Raw genomic sequence first — 17,959 nt, 5'->3', positions numbered from 1 at the left:
CTTTTTTTTACAGTTGGAATATGAAAATATTTGCTATGTAGCAAATTGGTTTTCTGACTGTTTCATGTTGTATATTGACAGCTTTGCTCTTGCTCCATTTGTGCAAATTCCCCTAAAACTAAATGTCTTCAATATCAGTTGACAAGCATATTTGTTAAATAAATGGCAAGTTTACTTTACCAACTCCAAAGTTTGTGCTATAAATCATCTCAGGTTTGGTATGTGAAACCTCAGTTGAATTGGGTTATTTATTAACTCTTACATACACACACCTTGCTTACCTTTTAATTACCTGGAATTATGAAGTACTTCATTGATACTATAGAGTAGCTATTAGTATTGGTACTATATAGTAGCTACTATAGAGTAGTCATTAGTTTTTGGTTTTAATCCTCTTCTGTCAAGTGTATGCCTGGTAAACAAAATTATTTTCTGTCTCAAGGAATAATGTTTTATTTTTTGCTATACATAAAATATGGTCCTATTTGGTGATTGCTGTTTCTGGTTCTGATTTACCACTGTCAGTTTTGCACAAAGTTGCAGTATTCTCTAATTTTAAGTTGACTTAGAAACTTTTAAGAAGAAATCATGGTAATAGAACTACAAGAATAAGATTATCACATGTTAATATTCCAGATTTATAGTCAGTTGCTATAGCATATTTTGGTTTTTAATATATTCTTAAGTCATTGCCGTTATTAATAACATCATTGCTACTTCTTTCTCAAAAATGTGACTGTTTCACAGAATATGATATGAGACAGATATAGACTAATCTATGCATGTGTGGCTTTATGGAACTACACTTTTCAATGTCATACCTATCCCATTATCACAGTTTTAGGTGAGTTACAAAGAGAGTGAGCCGGAAACCTTGTAACAAAACATCATTTTACTGAAAAATATTAATCGAGAAAAACCAAATAATAAACTTTTTCTTTTTCATGTACATTTATTTTGATTAAAAATAAAAAAGTTTTCTTATCTGAGAAAATAATTTCAGAGTGCAGAAAAAAGAAAGGTTATATCAGAGCAGCCAGATCACAGCAGAATCATCAATAATTTGAGAATTCACTAGAGAGCAGTGGAGAAATTGAAGCTGAAGCTTATGATTTAAACACAAAAATCGAATTTAGTTATTTTTTTCATGTTTCACAGTATTCCCTAATGAGTCAGATATTTTCATGGAGTTCTGTTACTTTTTTATTTTTGAGCATTGCTAAAAAAGAATGAAAAAGGTCTTACATTTCTCCAGTGAAATGAAAAATTTTTTTTTGTCGATCCTAATAAAAAAAAAAGGTGTCTTGAACCTGACATCTTCCTTAACCTCTATCTTCTCCTTTCTGATGAAATACACGTAGTATGGGTTATTGTTGATTGTGCTAACAAAATCTGTTTTAGCTTTCTGACAAAGCTTATAAAGACAAGTACTTCAACTACAAAAAGAGAGATGCTTTGTATCAATTTGATGGTACTCAAGTAAAATAAAATATCTGAAAGGATATTAATTAAAAAAAAATACTGTTCCACTTACCAAGAAATATCTGATAATGAGATTAGATTTCTTTGTGTGTTTAGTGGAAAACATGATTAAGATTTCAGAGGATGAATTAATTATGCAATTTTGTAACATCTTAGTTTTCTTACTATTATGCATAAGTATTGATGTTTTTGCTGCAGTGTTATTGCAAAATGTATTTTACTGTTAATAAATATAATATAATGCAATATAATTTCAAGTTGAATACAATACTACTAGCATTATTTGCCTCTGTATTATTGTGGAGTCTTTGTTCTGTTTTGATGTAACTGCACATCTAATTACACATAATTTTAAAGTGGACCAAAAGTAAGACACATTTTTTTTAAAATTGTGAATGAATATGTGTCAACCTTAAATCTAGATGTGGATTTCTGTTTAAATTCTTATGTTTAGGCTTACAAATTTTGTGACTAGAACAGCACAAACTATCAAAAATATTTTTTTAAACTAAGATTAAGAAGATTTATGAGTGGTTTTCTCTGCTTTACTCAGTTAAAGCAAATCAGCTTCTACCCTATACAATTTCCTATGTCCTGTCTATCTGTGCCCTCTTGACTCTCTGTACTTGACTGCAGTCCCTGGGGTATGATACACACATAGACATGGACACACACATTTATATATGTGAATATGCCAAACTGGCTGTTCCTCAGTGTACTTATATTCCCGTTTACACCTCTAAAGGAAAGTGTTTCTCTTCCCTTTAGACCAAGACACAATCCTCATAACATACATCAGTTTTCCAACTTTCCTGTCCTGGCTTTTGTTCATAGAAACATGTCCTTCTTTAATTACCAGAACCCCAGTGTAACAAAGTAATATGAGCTTTCAAGGACTTGATATTAATCCATCAGAATGGCATCCACGTCTTTAACCACAAACACTCTCAGTTCTCAATTATAACTGTCACTAAAGGCAATTTATTAAAGCATTAAAAATTCTTGCATATAAATATTCTGTCATTTTTATCTATATGAAAGTTTGAGAAACTTCTATTATTTTACATAGCGACAGAGTAACCATGATTAGTACTTGGATAGCAACAATGTGCTTTATTTTCTTTTCTAATAATATGGCTGAATTTTGCTCTAAGTGAAAAATTCATTGTTTTCTTAAAATGCAGCTGAATTTTTTATCCTTCAGCATAAATATGCATACAGTGATTTAACTTACAGGACATTAAAAATGGCCATGTTTCTGATACTTTTATTTTACTAAGAAAATTACTTTTACTTTTGATGCCTCTCTATCCTACTTGAGCCAGATTACAGAAGTCAAGAGTAAATTATATTCTTCACCTTTGCTGCATTTACTCAGTGAGGTACAATTATTTAGTTGGTATTTGAAGACAGCTGTATTGCACAAAGTGCAATTAGTTATATTGCCCTTTGAGTATATATTAATCAAAATCTAATACAATTATCCAGAACTGTAATAAACATGTAACAACTACATAAATAAGTAAAATTATGGTACTTTAAGGAAGTCAGCAGAGTGATGATACCTGTAAGTTATTATGAACCAAACCCTTTGGGTTAATTACAATAATTTATTGTAAAATATGCTAAAGTTGCATGCAATTATTAATTAGAAGATATATTTTATTTACACTGATGAAAATCTTATTTACAGACTCATCTCTCAACTACAATTATTTATTTCTAAAATATATTTATTTATTTTATTTCCTAGGTTATTCAGATAAATTTTGAAGAATTTGATCTGGAGATTGGTTATGACACACTGACAATTGGTGACGGAGGAGAAGTGGGTGATCCTAAAACTGTGCTTCAAGTGTAAGTCTTTTGCATTTACAATTTGTATGCATTGAAGAATGTAATTAGTGTGTTTTTAATGAGACTAAATAATTATTAGGATCAGGTAAATAACAAAAACTAATCTTACTGAGCTTCTAAAATTACTGAAGGTGACAGTTTAAATACACTGTTACATAATTACTGCTCTAAATTCAGAAAGAGATGAGCTAGACATCACAAAAGAAAAAGATAAGCTAAAATTAGAAGATTTTAAGATGCATAGTCTGGACATTCATGCGTAGACGTAAATTTTAGGTGCTACTGTGCCACCTTTATAAGTGTTTTCTCAAATTGAAAGTGTGTAAGAACATAATTGAAAATAGATAAATAGACAACTTATACACAAACTTTTACAATCTCCTAGCAAGGTTAACATGACAAAAGATATGCTACAGAATGTTGACCTTTAAGTGCTTATTGACTATCATGGATAACTCAAAAAGCAAGTTAATACAGTGATGAAAATTATTACAGAGAAAGGCTGAATAGGATATTACCTAAACCACATATTTCAAAGAAGCACTGAATATTGAATAAGATTCTTATCATCCACTGACATTCTTTTAGAATATGTGAGCCCAGATATATAGACATATAATATACTTAACAATCACCAATTAACTTCAGAATCCATATTTCTCAAATACTTAACTTGTGGCACTAATTTTTGTTCATTCCACAGTCACTTGAAAATATGCAGAACACTGTAATTAGTATTGTTGTCTGTCATTTTATGTAGCTCCAGTTCTGTTCTGAGTTCTGAGTTTTCCATTATTCACCATTAGAATGTTATCAAGAATTAGTTTGCTTGAGTACCCTGAAACCAAGGTTTGCCTCTTTCTCTGTCCTAATTTCACCTCATTAATATTAGTAGTTTTACAGCTTTGAACAGAACATACAGCTTTTTCAGGATTTGCATATTTTTATCATGAATTCCCCCTCAGATTTGTCATTCACAAGATAGATTATCTGACCTTCTAGTTTTTTAATTGGTTTTGTAATCATTCTATCTTTTCTGTTCTGTTCTATTTTGTTTAATATCTTTGTCAATGGTCAGGACAAGGGTTTGAGCGCACCCTCAGTCAGTTTGCAGACAACACCAAGTTGGTCAGGTGTGTTGATCTGCTGGAGGTTAAACAAAGAGGTGAAGCTCACGGGTCTGTAGTTCGCTGGATCTTCCTTTCTCTCCTTTTAAAAAATGGGAGTGATGTTTCCCTTTTTCCAGTAACCAGGGACTTCAGCTGACTGCCATGACTTTTCAAATATGATGGAGGGTGGCCTGGCAACAACATCCACCAGTTTCCCCAGGATCTTGGATGCATGTTTTCAGGCCCCATAGACTTTTGGCTTTTCAGTTTTGTCAAATAATCTCAAACCTGCTCCTTGCTTACAGTGGGAGTGACCTTCTCCCCCAGCTCCCACCTAGAGGGTAGGGGAAAGAAATGGGAAGCCAGACTGCAAGGGAAGACTTAAGTCAAAGAACTCATTGAGTACCTCAGCCGTCTCTATGTCCATTGTCACCAGTTCTCCCTTCTTTATCAAGGTGGTCACACTCTCCATGGCCTTTTTCTCCTGACCAATGTTAGAAGCATTCATTGGACATTGTTCCAATGTCAAACGATGGAAGAAGCTGCCCAGGGAAGTGGTGGAGTCACCATCCCTGGAGGTGTTTAGAAGATGTGTAGATGTGGTGTTTAATTACATGGTTTAGTGGTAGACTTGGCAGTGTTTGGTTAACAGTTGTAATTGATGATCTTAGCAATGAGAAGACCAGGATTTGCACAAGTATTTCAGGTTCAATTGTTTTAGGATAATGCAAAGTCTCTTCAGTGGATTGTAGATGTGTTAATTGCTTCTAATAATAAATGTGAGAAGCGGGGAAATACTGTAATTTCTATTTTATAGGGAGTACCAATCATTAAAAATATATTTCTGATAATGCTGGAATTCAATTTCTGCTATTCTTAGATTCCTAAACTATATGGAATCTTCTCTCATGTAGAAAGAACCTTTATTAAGTACCAATTCACCAGGTCTCATTAAAATTTAACTGAAGTATTATTACTGAATTACAGTATGCATTGAGGCACAGTAAAATAATATTTTAAATTTTGAGTAATGTGGTAAAACAGTCTGTCCAGCTTGTAATTCATTGAACATGTTAGTATTTTATAAAAGTATTTCTGATGACAACACTTAGTTGGGGAGAAATGATGAACATACAGTATTAAACTTGTCACAAATGTAAAGGAATTCTGAAAAATTTTCTTTAATAAAAAAGTTAATTAGAATTTTCAAGTGTTAATATATGATAAGAGAATCTGTTCTGTAAATAACTAGGTAAATAATTTTAAAGAATTATTACTATAGTGATCCTGGAAAAGCAGAAAAGAGGTACCTCATTAATTAATGGGGTTTTAATATTAAGTAACATTGTATAATCAAAATGTATATAAATCACAAGTATATTATTTTTGTTTACCAGTGGAATGATTATTCTGTGATCAGAAGTAACAATGGTGAAGTTATTAGGATTGAAATGCATAAAAAATTACATGGAAGATGGAACATAATCGAGTACTGTAAAAAGCATGTAAATCTTTTCTCCTGTGGGCCATGCAGACTTTGTCTGAGATATGATGCATAACAAATAAATCAGCTGTTGCATCATTTAATTTTTGGATTTTAAATTTTAAAATAATTATCTTTCCTCCAGAAAATTGCTAAAGAATATTAGTTTGAATATGTCTGGTTTACATATTGATAATGTCAAAACATTTATCTTCCAATTTATCAGTTAATCAGGGAACCTATCCAAGTGCTTAATCCTCTAGTTTTACTGGGCACTGCTTGATAGGAAGGTTCACAACTGAAAACTGAAGTTAAGTGTCATTTCAATAGAACTATGCTTCCTAAATTGATAATTGCAGTCCTGATTATTCCTACTCTGTGGATGTTAATCACAGAAGTAGCTAAACTGCAAAGCCTTTTCAGTACTTGTCATTAAGTTTCCCTGAGTGCCTGTAGTTCTGAGCCTATGTATACCTGGACCCAAAAATGTGAGTTTGCTCCACCCTAGGGTGAGTCTGGCACACAGGTGAACTGAAAGCTATACATTTTTTTGTCTCTTTGATAAGATGACTGATATGAAGGCATGTGTTAAGCGTTATTACCAAGGGACAGAGGGGAAGAAGGAAAATAAATGGTGGATCCTCTTTCATACATCAGTCCCAGCACTTTTTCAGGATGTTTGGAAGTTTGCTTTCAGCAGGTAGTCTGACAGTTGCTGCAGGTGACTTTTAAATGCAATATGCATCTGGGCACGGATTCCTGTAACACACATTTGGAAAATCCAGTGCACAAGACATGAAACCCATTCTTAATCTTTTCGTATGCTTGCTGTGTTGGATGTGCATGCATCCAATCTCCCATATTACAGACTGTCTTCTGCAAATGGAGAGTGTTGGAATCTTCTGAATACCCTCTAATCCAGCCTTCAGTGTGCTCTCTCAGGGGGAGAATGTGTGTCACTAGCATGTGGGAGGGGTAGTTCTGGAGTTGTAGAGGAAGAGGTGGAAAACACCCTGCTGAGTATTGTAACTGCTAGGCTTTTTAATAAAAAGAGAGACTTCATAACCACATACTTCCATTTCTACTGCTCACAGTGTTCACTGTTCATCTTTTGAAAAGGAAGGTGTAAGAACTTGCTTCCAGGAGAGAAATCCAGGTAGTGAATCCAGGGTAGAGGAAGCCACATGAATCCATGGAAAGAAAGAAAGAATAATTCACAACTTAAGAATTGTGTTATTATCTTAAATAATTCTTAAATGCCATTTTTTCTGAATCTCATTACTCTGTGGCCCCTTCCCAGCTCTCTTACAGGGATCCTGAAGGACTTAAAAATAGAGCAACAAGTGATTTATTGTGATAAGTGTTTATCATAGGAATTATTCTGTCTGACACGACAGAGAGATAAATATTCCCAATGGCCTTAATATTCAAAAAATATACTGTCAGTCACCAGTTACAATTACAAAACACTGTTAGCCATTACATCAGTGTTGTTTCTGAGGAACATCCTGTTAATCTACTAGTTTGGCAAAGACTGAACTCACTGACGACACTTTCCCTTAGTGCAGGAATGAGCAGTTAATACGTTTTGGCCAGGCATTTACTTGTTCTGTTCTGGCAAAGGCTTTGTAGTAGCTCCATCTGTGAACACAGATGTGGGAAACAGACATGAATTTCTCCCACAGTAGAGCATTTTATACAGAAACAAGCTAAAAAAGACCAGAGGGGAGAACTAAAATTAACTGCAAAATGTATTTAAAATAGTCCATTTGAAGTTTCAGCTATCTTTAAAAAATGGTTACAACTGTGAAAAAAATGAACTAACAGTTTGCACTCTTATACAGTCTTGTGCTTATGATCCATTTTACAAGAATGGAAAATGTTTTCGAACTTTTCAGTATTCTGTTTCAGATGATAAACTCCTACCAAATTTGAGACAAAGTTTTGGGAAAAAAACATAATATGACATAATGCTGCAGCTTTCCCAACATTTCCTTTTTGCTATCATATTATTTCATTCAGCAAACAGAATGAATATTTAGGGTTGCATTGACTTGCAAATTTTTGCAAACAATATGAAAAGTGGAAAAACATAAAAAAGAAAAATCAAGTTTAGTTCTTTCTAATTAATCACCATCCTGCAACCAACATTAGAAGGTTTTAAAGTTGTGACATTTGTTATTTTTCTTAATGAAGAAGCAGATGTCAGACTGTTCTTCCATTGTTGTGGTAGAGGTGATGAAGGGAGGAGAGAGAGTGCAGGGAACACATGGACCATCATAATAGTGTTGCTATTTAAGAATAGCAGCTTCCTTTTCAACATGCAAGGCATGTATTCCAAAGTGAGTAGTTGTATACCAGAGAAATCAAAGAATCAGTGTAACGTCTCATTATGGGCTTCTAGTGCCTTTGATATGCCTGCATGTACCCAAGTCATGCACACAGGGCTGCCAGATAAGGTTCAGGATTAGGGAAGTTATGTGACTTTCTGGACCAGCAACTGAAATATTTCAACACAACGTGAGTAGTAGTTATGTGTGTTTATAGGCTGCAATCAAATTCGCAGTCATTGGAGACTTGAGAGCTGTCTTGGCTAGCCAGCCGGGAGATAACTAAATTAGTGTGCGCTGAATGCAATGAATTTATAAAACATAAAAAATGCTAAATAGTTATTTAGATTCCTTACAAAAACAGAAAAAAAATCTAGTTACTTAAATGGCTTCACAGATTTTTTTTTCTATCTATAGGTTAACTGGGAGCTTTGTACCAGACTTAATTGTGAGCATGAGCAATCAGATGTGGTTGCACCTTCAAACGGATGAAAGTGTGGGATCAATTGGTTTCAAGGTTAACTACAAAGGTAATGATACAACACTGGCAGCATATGTAATGGTGTACCAAAAATTAAGACAATATTATGAAATGTTTTTCTTTCATATTAGTGGATGAATTCTATTTCCAGTTCTTTCAGTTTTAAAAACAGGAAAATGCAAGCTGAATTTAAAAAAAATAGAAAAAAGTTAATTTGTTCTCTTAAAGGTCTTATGTCACATGAAACTGCACAGCTTTTATTTGCTGTGTTCTTACAGCTGTTGGGTTTTGGCATATAGTTTTACCTTTATTTTATGGTATTTAATATTGAAAAATATTAAAATGAAGTAATTCTTTGATTATTTAAAGCTAAATATGTAAAACAAATTAATACTTCCAACATTTTTTTGAAAATTAATTATGCCTATCACAACAGAAAAAAAAAACCACTGCAAGTGAAGAACTCGAATTTCTGCTGAGCTTGAGCCAAGACAAAGGACAACTTACCTATTAATGTTCTTTATGATCTTCAAGTGCATAATGCACAATATAAAACAGCTGTTGCTATTTGACATTTCTGGGAGAATAGGCAGTTTTTATAGACTATGAACAGCAAAGTCAACCAAAGACTAAAGTACAACATATACATACATATATATGCAGTTCTATATTATTACAGAATTAGTTATGTGTATTATTCTTATACTACATTTAACAGAGTTGCATGTATTCTTGTAAGAATTTTTTTAATTGAATGGTTTCTGCCTACCACCCAAACCAGATAATAGAAAGTGTGATTATTCAACAGAAAGGGAGAGAGGAAAGACAAAAGTTAAACCAGTGACTGCATGTATTAGAAATGGAGCTGATGTTGCTGAGAATGGGAAAATGGAGTGAATAAGTGTATTGAGAGTAAACCTGTACAAACCTGACTTGCTGGCTTTTTTTCTGTCCATAACTTTCCTTTGGCTTTCCATGTCTATTAAGCCCCATAGTGGTATGGCATGAGTGCACTTCGTTCTTAATATCTTGTAGACTAAGACAGAAAGATCTTAGTACTTTGTTGTATGGTGGCCATTAAGAACAAGGATTTCCACATTCCAGCTGTTGAAAGGGGCAAGAAAAATAAATAGTATAAACAAGTTTAAGAATTTGTTAATATAGCAAAACTTGAAACATAGCTGAGTGAAAAAGGAAGTGTTTTAGATCTGAACTCCAAATAATCTGCACAGGTTAAGTTGTTGATTCTATTATTTACAGGATTCTTTTCTAGTAAAATTAATTTTGCTTGCTACAATTTTAGTTTGCAGAAGGCACAGGATTATTGTCTATTCTTATAATGTACTACTATGTCTTGTTTTATTCATGAGTTACATTTATTCTTAGAAGCTATAGTTCTGCAAGAATAAAATTAATCAAACATGAATAAGTAGAAGGATACAGAAAGGGTGAACATTCACAACAGCATCTCCATATAATCAATTTTGTGATTGCGTGCCTAGATATTGAGTCTGTATTTCTTTCTTGTCTTACAATGGTAGTTTACACTAGTTCACTAAATAGCACTTGAATGCATCAAGCATTCAGTGGGACAGATACTGTGTGGTGGGGCTTGTTTTGGGTTTTTTTTGCTTTGTTTTGGTTTCGTTTTATTTTGTGGGTTCCCCCCCCCAGTCCAGAATATGGGATAATTTTTTTATATAAATTGCCTTCACTTAGATCCCTGAGAGGATGTATTCATTAGAGAAATATTGGGTAATGTTCATAAAAAGAAATGGGAGGAGTAGCAAGGGCAAGTCAGGTTTGAAGTGCTTGCTATTTCTGTTGTTTTTCCTTTGTGTTGAAGTTCTTTCTTGTAAAGATGGTAAGCTCTGAAAACGTGTAAATGGATAGTATTTTGGATGATCAGCTATTCTGAAATTTAAGTTTTGGAATTAATGAATTGGAAGATGAGAGAAAGTCCAGTGAGGTAAACTGACTATTTATGTTAGAACAATGCATTCAGGGCTATGACAGAACTCTGAATTCTTTATAGAATCAAAGAATTGCAAAGAATTTTCTCTTTTCAAAGACTTTTAAGAATTACTTGAAAGAATTATGATTTCTAGGAGTCAGGGTCAGAAGACATTTTAGTTTAATTGATTTCATGAATTATTAATTATTAATTTTGTGAATTACTCCCAATTACTAAGTTAGGCATACAAGTACAAGTACGCCCAACTTGCTTGTACATCTCTTGACTAGATCAAATTCTATTCCTTTAACTTGTCCCACCTCACAAATTTCTCTATCCAATTAGACACCTAATTATGGCTGATTCTGTATCTATTTATGTCTTATATAATAAGGTCTTGTAAGTTTCTGCTTATATCAAAGGTACAATTAAATTAGCATTTTAGATTAGATTCAGCAGTTTGATTTTTGAATGGAATCTTCTGATCATTCTCACTGTCCTTGTTTTAGTTTCCATCATGGAGCAATCTTGAAAGGCACAAATTACACTTGTTTGAGGTAATTCATAATATGCAATTTAATAGCATCCAACTCCTAATGGGCATTTATCAGGACCTTAAAAAGCTTTTCCAAAGTAAAACCACTAAAACATAATTAAATGCTCGTAGATAGTATGGATACTGTATCTTTTATTATTTCAATTTACAGACCTGCTTATGTTGGAGTTAATTAGTTGATATTGTACTTGATAACAGTACCTACTAACAGCTAAAATAATTTATCACTAAATGCTTTTGATGCCTAAATATCTGCTTTCGTGCTTCTGAGACTCAGCTAACTGGAGGTAGTGGAGATGTACATGCCTCATTCCATCAAAATTCATAAGGACATTCTTCAAATGTCTGGCAGACATTTTTAAAATATAGATTGTTCCAAATCCTACATGGAATATGATGGAAGGAAGTAAAGGTCATTATCCAGTGCCCCTCAAAATGGTATACTTGCTCAAGGTCACCTCCTTTCTGACTGGAATAGAATTGAATATGCCATACCATTTTTAATTATAGAAATAGACAAATAAATTTTTGAATACCTCCGCATTTATCAGTTTTCAGCTAACTCCTTTAAACTTACGTTATTATAGGAACTAATATTTTATTCACTTTTATGTATCTGCCATTTGAGACAATCTAGTAAGTTTCTCTGAAATAATAAAATTATGTGTCTACTTGTACATTATTATGTGTCTGCTTGTACATTAAGATGTTGCGTATGGAGTTATTTTATGGTTTTAATAGCTAGATCCCATTGTTATTATTTAAATATAAAAACTAGATATAAGTATTGGAGAAAGTATTTTAAAGTAAATAAGTTTTCATTGTTGTTTTGAAATTCCTTTTACAGTAACCCATAGAATAAAACTAATTAGGAAGGTAGAATAATGAATATCAGGATTGGGCAGGACAGAAATACAAACAATGCCTTACTAGAGATGTATTTTACCTGTTATCTCACTTGTATAAGCTGGCTTTGTTTGTTTGTTTGTTTGTTTGTTTGTTTGTTTGTTTGTTTATACGGTTCAAATATATATGTAGTTTTATTAAGTAAAAGCATGAAATATTTAGAAATCTCAAATTTTAAGTTAATTATTTTCAAATCATAATTTGGGGGATTTTTTTTTTAAATTATTGTTCACAAGTTGCATGAATACTTTAGATCCTTCAATATTTCAGGAAATGGTGCCATATTGTCACAGTAGCACTTCTATTCCCAAAGCCATGGTGAAGAGGAAAGAAGTACTTATCTAAACAATAGAAAAGAGACAATCTCCAACATATTCAAACATTGGAACTGAATGGTCTTCATCTATAATTGAATAAAAAAGAGCTGCAAAAAATACAAGACAAACAAATAAAACCATGGCATAGCCTTCAAACACTAGAAACCCAATTTCATGAAGTAAGATTTTTGGAGAATTATTAATATATTTAAATTCACAAAAACCCTTGAGAATCTAGTGATGGAATCTTACAGTTCTTGGAAAACTATACATGAGAATTTTAAATGCAATAGCTTTCATATACACAAGCTTCCTTTTGTAACTTTGGACATATGTGCATAGATTAAATTCAAAATATTCCTTATACACTTTCTCAAAAAAACCTGTATGACATAATTTGTGGAATTAAAGAATAATGTAAATAATCATGATGTAAATTAATAGAAAAAAAAGGTATTTTAAGAAATGAAATCAGTAATGTAAACACAGTGCAAAACTATTCTGTATTAGGACCATGTGGGAAAGCTGAACTTCTGTTTAGGTCAGATTTGAGTTCTCTGAAACAGAAGAAACTATCCTCAGGGCAGTGTAATTCTGTTGGGTCCTGATATCAAACCTTTGGTTTCTGAGCTGTGGCCAAATCTGAGGGAATTTTTTTTTTTGTGTGGTGTCTTGGTTTTATTTTTCCCTAAATAACTGGCTACATGATCTTTAAGACCTCTTAAATCAGTAGGTTCTTCTGATAGTTCTACCTCCTATCAGGACAAAATCTGTACAATAATACATCAGATATACTCTAATTTAATTGCTTAAGAAAATAAAGAAGGTTACGTTGACTGGAGTGTAATGATAAGTTATAGAAGAGGATTGTTTCATATGCCAAGTTAGGTAGGAGTGTAGGTAAAAAATGAATTTAAAGCAAAGTAGACTTGCTTATTCAATTTTCTACATCAATGATCTAATTTTAGGATATAGGATTTACACTCTGACACCCAGTATTTCAAAGATTTCTTTTTGCTTAAAGCATGACTTTCATGTTGCTTCAACCACTGTGGCAGCCTGGGGTAGCCTTCTGGAGTTCGTGATCCGCATTTTCATCCTATTTTCCTAGCAGTAAGCACTGAGTTGCAGACACATCTGAGGTTTTTTTGTCCCAGATGGCACAGAGATATTTTTCCATGACTAACTGCTCAACAGCTTTTGCTTTTTTACTGGTGACAGAATACTGAATGATCTGAATTATGCAGATAGTTTAATCCATTGTTAGTCCTCTAACTATGTCTGGAAACATGAATTTCAGACGTATATGTGAAATAAGATACATTTGCCATAACACAGGCTTAAGAAAGGTCTCACAAGTTGTGAGAGTAACTTATCTATGAAACATATGTCTTCGTGTTCATTCTACCAAGAAAAAATATAGCTTTAATTCTTGCTGTTAATATTACAGGCTAACTTTAAAAAAAAATTCTCAGTGAGATTGTGGACAGTTTCATTATGTAGTTTTTGGTTTTGGGTTTCACAGGACATTTGATGTGGTTTTCTTAGTTAAATACTACATAGTCCTCCTTTTGTGAGAAGGGGGGAAGTGAAGCTTTTGTCCTTTCTGTATATCAAAATCAGGAATTAAATCTATGACAAATTTCTCATTTCTGTTCAGTTTATCAATTTCAGTATATATTCTCTTGTGGTATTTTCACTGTTGTGATGATTTCTGTTGCTTTTGTACCCACACTCCTCTGTATTTCTCATCGTGTGTTTGTTCTCTTCGTGTGTGTTTTGTGGTGCAGTAACTAGACAGGATCATATCAATGATTTATGTAATTGGATTCTAATACCCCCAATTCTATTTCTTGTGTATCCTAACTTCATTTTGCAGAAAGAATGACAAGCAGAGATTCATATTAATGGCAAAAATCCCTGCAAATTATTTTAACCCATGTAAGCCTCACGATTAGTAAAATTTTTAAAAGATTTAAACACTTCTTTTTGTGCAACCCCAGTAAGCAACAGTTTACTAATACAGCACAGCTTTCTTTGTACTGATTCAATTTCTGCTGAAAGTGTGTTATTGACAAGTTTTGTAATTCAAGATTGTTAACTTACTGCTAAGATGATAATTGGTGCTGTATTTTACTCTTGTGTTTTCCTGCTTTGTTGACCAGAATTCACTGCTACCTTTTTCTGACCCTACTCAGTCAGTATTATCCAAATATGTTAATAATACTTTTATCTAATTCTCAACCAATATATTCAGCACAAAATTTCCTTTTTTATAATCCCTAGATTATAATAATATGAGAACAGCTGTACAGAGTCATGATAAAGATTCATTTAACTGGGTATGACATAAGGAAAAGAGAGCAAGCCATGATATAGTGATATTTGTTCAAAATATTTTTTTACTCCCTAACAGTTTGTGGCATAGAGACTTCCTAAATCCAGTGTATTTATAGTAGTAAAACTTGATGGATCTTTTTTCATCCATGACTTTGTCTATTTTTCCTCTCAAGTCCACATACATTTTTAGTATTTTGAATATTTTATGTCATGGACATTTCAATGAAGTATCTCCTTTTGTTCACTATAGTTCTGCTACTTTCATCTGATGCCTTTTTATTGTTTTCCTAGAAAATACCATATATTTAATCTCCCATTTTACTGCTTACTCAGTTTTGTAGGACCTTTATTTCTTCCCAGGTGGTTGTCATCGTTGTTTCATCTAATCTAGTATGATCAGCAAGCTTTGTCATTTCACTGCTTGCCTTGTATTTTATCCTATCTACCAATATATTGTCCAACAATAACTTTAACTCCCCTGACATCTACTGGAAAAGCAACACAGTAAATCATAAACAGTCCAGGAGGTTCCTGGAAAGTATTGATGACAATATTCTGACATGGATACTGGAGGATCCCTCAAAGAATGGTATAGTGCTTGACCTCATACTAACAAATAGGGAAGGTCTTGTTGGAGGTGTGAAGGTTGGGGTCAGCCTTGGCTGTAGTGACCATGAGATTGTGGAGTTCAGTGTTGGTTGAGAAGGAAGCAGGGCAGCAAGTGAGATTCTAACCGTGGAAAGTCAGGAGAGCTGATGTTAGCCTCTTCAAAGGTCTTGGAAAAATCACAGGGGAATAGGCACTGCAGGGAAAAGGGGTTCAAAAAAGTTAGTTGATATCCAAGGATCACTTCCAACCATCCTTGAGAATGCTGCATTCCAAAAAGCAAGAAACTGGGCAAAGGGGAAAAGAGATCTGCATGGATGAATAAAGAACTCCTGTCATTACTCAAGCATAAGCAGGAAATACAGACAAGATAGAAGAGGGTCAGGCCACTTGGAGGGAATATAGAGAGTTGTCAGAGTAAGTAGAAATGAGACAAGGCAGGCCAAGGCCCATCTGGCATTAAATCTGACCAACAATATCAAGGAAAAGAAGGGCTTCTTCACATATACCAATAACAGGAGGAAAACAAAGGATAACATGAGCCCATTTGTAAATGGAGGGGGGAACCTGGTAACAGAGGACACCACAAAGGCAGTAATCAAATGCCTTGTTTCCAGTGGTCTTTGCTGACAAGACCAGTCCTCAGGGATCTCTAACCCAGGAGACTAGGGTAAAGGGATCTTGGAAGGAAAACTTTCCCTTGATTAAGGAGGGTGGGGTTAGAGAACACCTGAGCAAACTTGACATGCACAAGTCCATGGGCGCTGATGGAATGCTGAGAGAGTTGCCAGATGCCGTAACAAGGCCACTCACAGCCAACTTTGAAAGGTTTTGGTGATCAGGAAGGTGCCTAAAGACTGGAAGAAAGCAAATGTCACCCTGGTCTTCAAAAAGGGAAAGAAGGAGGACCAGGGAACTACTGACCAGTCAGCCTTACCTCAATCCCTGGAAAGGTGATGGAGTGCCTCATTCTGGAAGACATTGATGACAAGAAGGTGATCAGAAATAGTCAGCATAGATTCACTAAAAGTAGATCAGGCTTGACCAACCTGATGACCTTTTATCATGAAACAACTACCTGGATCAATGAGGAGAGAGCAGTGGATATTATCTACTTCAACTTCAGTAAGATTTTCAACACCGTCTTTCACAAAATCCTCATTGATAAACTCAGGAAGTGTGGACCGGAGGAGTGGGCAGTGAGGTGGATTGACAACTGTCTGAACAACAGATCCCAGAGGGTTTTAATCCAGGTCTAGTTGGAGGCCTGTCACTGGTGGTGTCCCCCAAGGTTCAATACTGGGCCTAATATTGTTTAACTTATTCATTAATGCCTTGAATGGTAGAGTAGATGCCTCCTCAGCAAGTTTGCTGATGACACAAAGCTGGGAGGAGTGGCTGATACCCCAGAGGGCTGTGCAGCCCTTCAGAGGGACCTCAACAGGCTGGAGAGATGGACAGAGAAGAACTGTCTGAAGTTCAACAAAGGCAAGTGCAGGGTCCTGCACCTGGGGTAGAATAACCCCATGAGGTACAGGCTGGGGGCTGACCTGCTGGAAAGTAGCTCTGTGGTGATAGACCTAGTGGTCCTGATGGAAAATAAACTACAAAGGAGTGTGCCTTTGTAGCCAAGAAGGCCAGTGATATCCTGGGGTGCATTAGGAAGAGCACTGCCAGCAGATCAAGGGAAGTGATTCTGCCTCTCTAATCACCCCTAGAGGCACATCTGGAATGCTGTTCTGGGCTCCTCAATGAAAGAGAGACACAAAGATCCTGGAGTGGGTCAACATAGAGCTGCAAAGGTGATTAAGGGACTGGAGCATCTCCCTTATGAGGACAGGCCAAGCAAGCTGGGCTTCTTCAGCCTGGAGAAGAGAGACAACTGAGAGGGGACCTTATGAATGTCAATAAGTATATGAAGGGAGAGTGTCAAGAGGATGAAAAAAGGCTCTTCTTGGTGGTGCCAAGCAGTAGGAAAAGAGGCAGTGGGCAGAAACTGGTGCACACTATCTCACCTCAACATGAGATAGAACTTCCTTACTCTGCAGTAACCATGCACTGGAACAGATAACCCAGAGAGGTTGTGGAGTCTTCCTCACTGGGGATATTTGCAAACTGTCTGGGTGCAGTTCTGTACAATGTGCTCTGAGATGACCCTGCTTGAGCAGGGATGTTAGACCAGATGATCTACTGTAGTCCTTTCTAATCTTGCCCTTTCTGTAATTCTGTGGAACAGATTAGATAGTGAAGAAGTCTATTAGTGAGTTCTCTTCTCTGGTAAAACTGACCATTTTCTTTTACCATCAACTAACTATATTTTAAGGAAACATGCATAAAACCCCTGTCGTTTTATGACAGAGATCCTAATATTTGTAAGAATTTTCCATTTGCACTTCCTCAAATGCCCTTTTAGAACTACAAATAGTTCTAAAACATGGTTTAAGTAGGTCTTAAAGGTCTTAAGTAGCTCTTGTATTTTATTCCCTTTTCCGACATCGTTTTGGAGGAACTGTTTCCTTATGAGCAGACCCCTCCCTG

The 17,959-nt window shown here is 34.7% G+C and overlaps 1 protein-coding gene across 4 annotated transcripts in view; it reads left to right on the top strand.

Annotated features, from left to right (window-relative positions):
- CSMD3 (CUB and Sushi multiple domains 3) overlaps positions 1 to 17,959 on the top strand; it is a 618,429-nt gene that overhangs the window by 309,651 nt on the left and 290,819 nt on the right. For all 4 annotated transcript variants that reach the window (XM_017806514.1, XM_017806517.1, XM_017806516.1 and 1 more), the window contains 2 exons: positions 3,236 to 3,339; positions 8,679 to 8,791. In XM_017806514.1, the coding sequence (XP_017662003.1) occupies positions 3,236 to 3,339; positions 8,679 to 8,791 (217 nt within the window). The remainder of the gene's footprint in view (positions 1 to 3,235; positions 3,340 to 8,678; positions 8,792 to 17,959) is intronic.

This window comes from Lepidothrix coronata, unplaced genomic scaffold, assembly GCF_001604755.1.
Source record: "Lepidothrix coronata isolate B3197 unplaced genomic scaffold, Lepidothrix_coronata-1.0 Scaffold15, whole genome shotgun sequence".
In the NCBI taxonomy this organism is placed as follows: Eukaryota; Metazoa; Chordata; class Aves; order Passeriformes; family Pipridae; genus Lepidothrix; species Lepidothrix coronata.
Note: the sequence above shows the minus strand (reverse complement) of the source record. Positions and strands in the feature narration are given on the sequence as shown.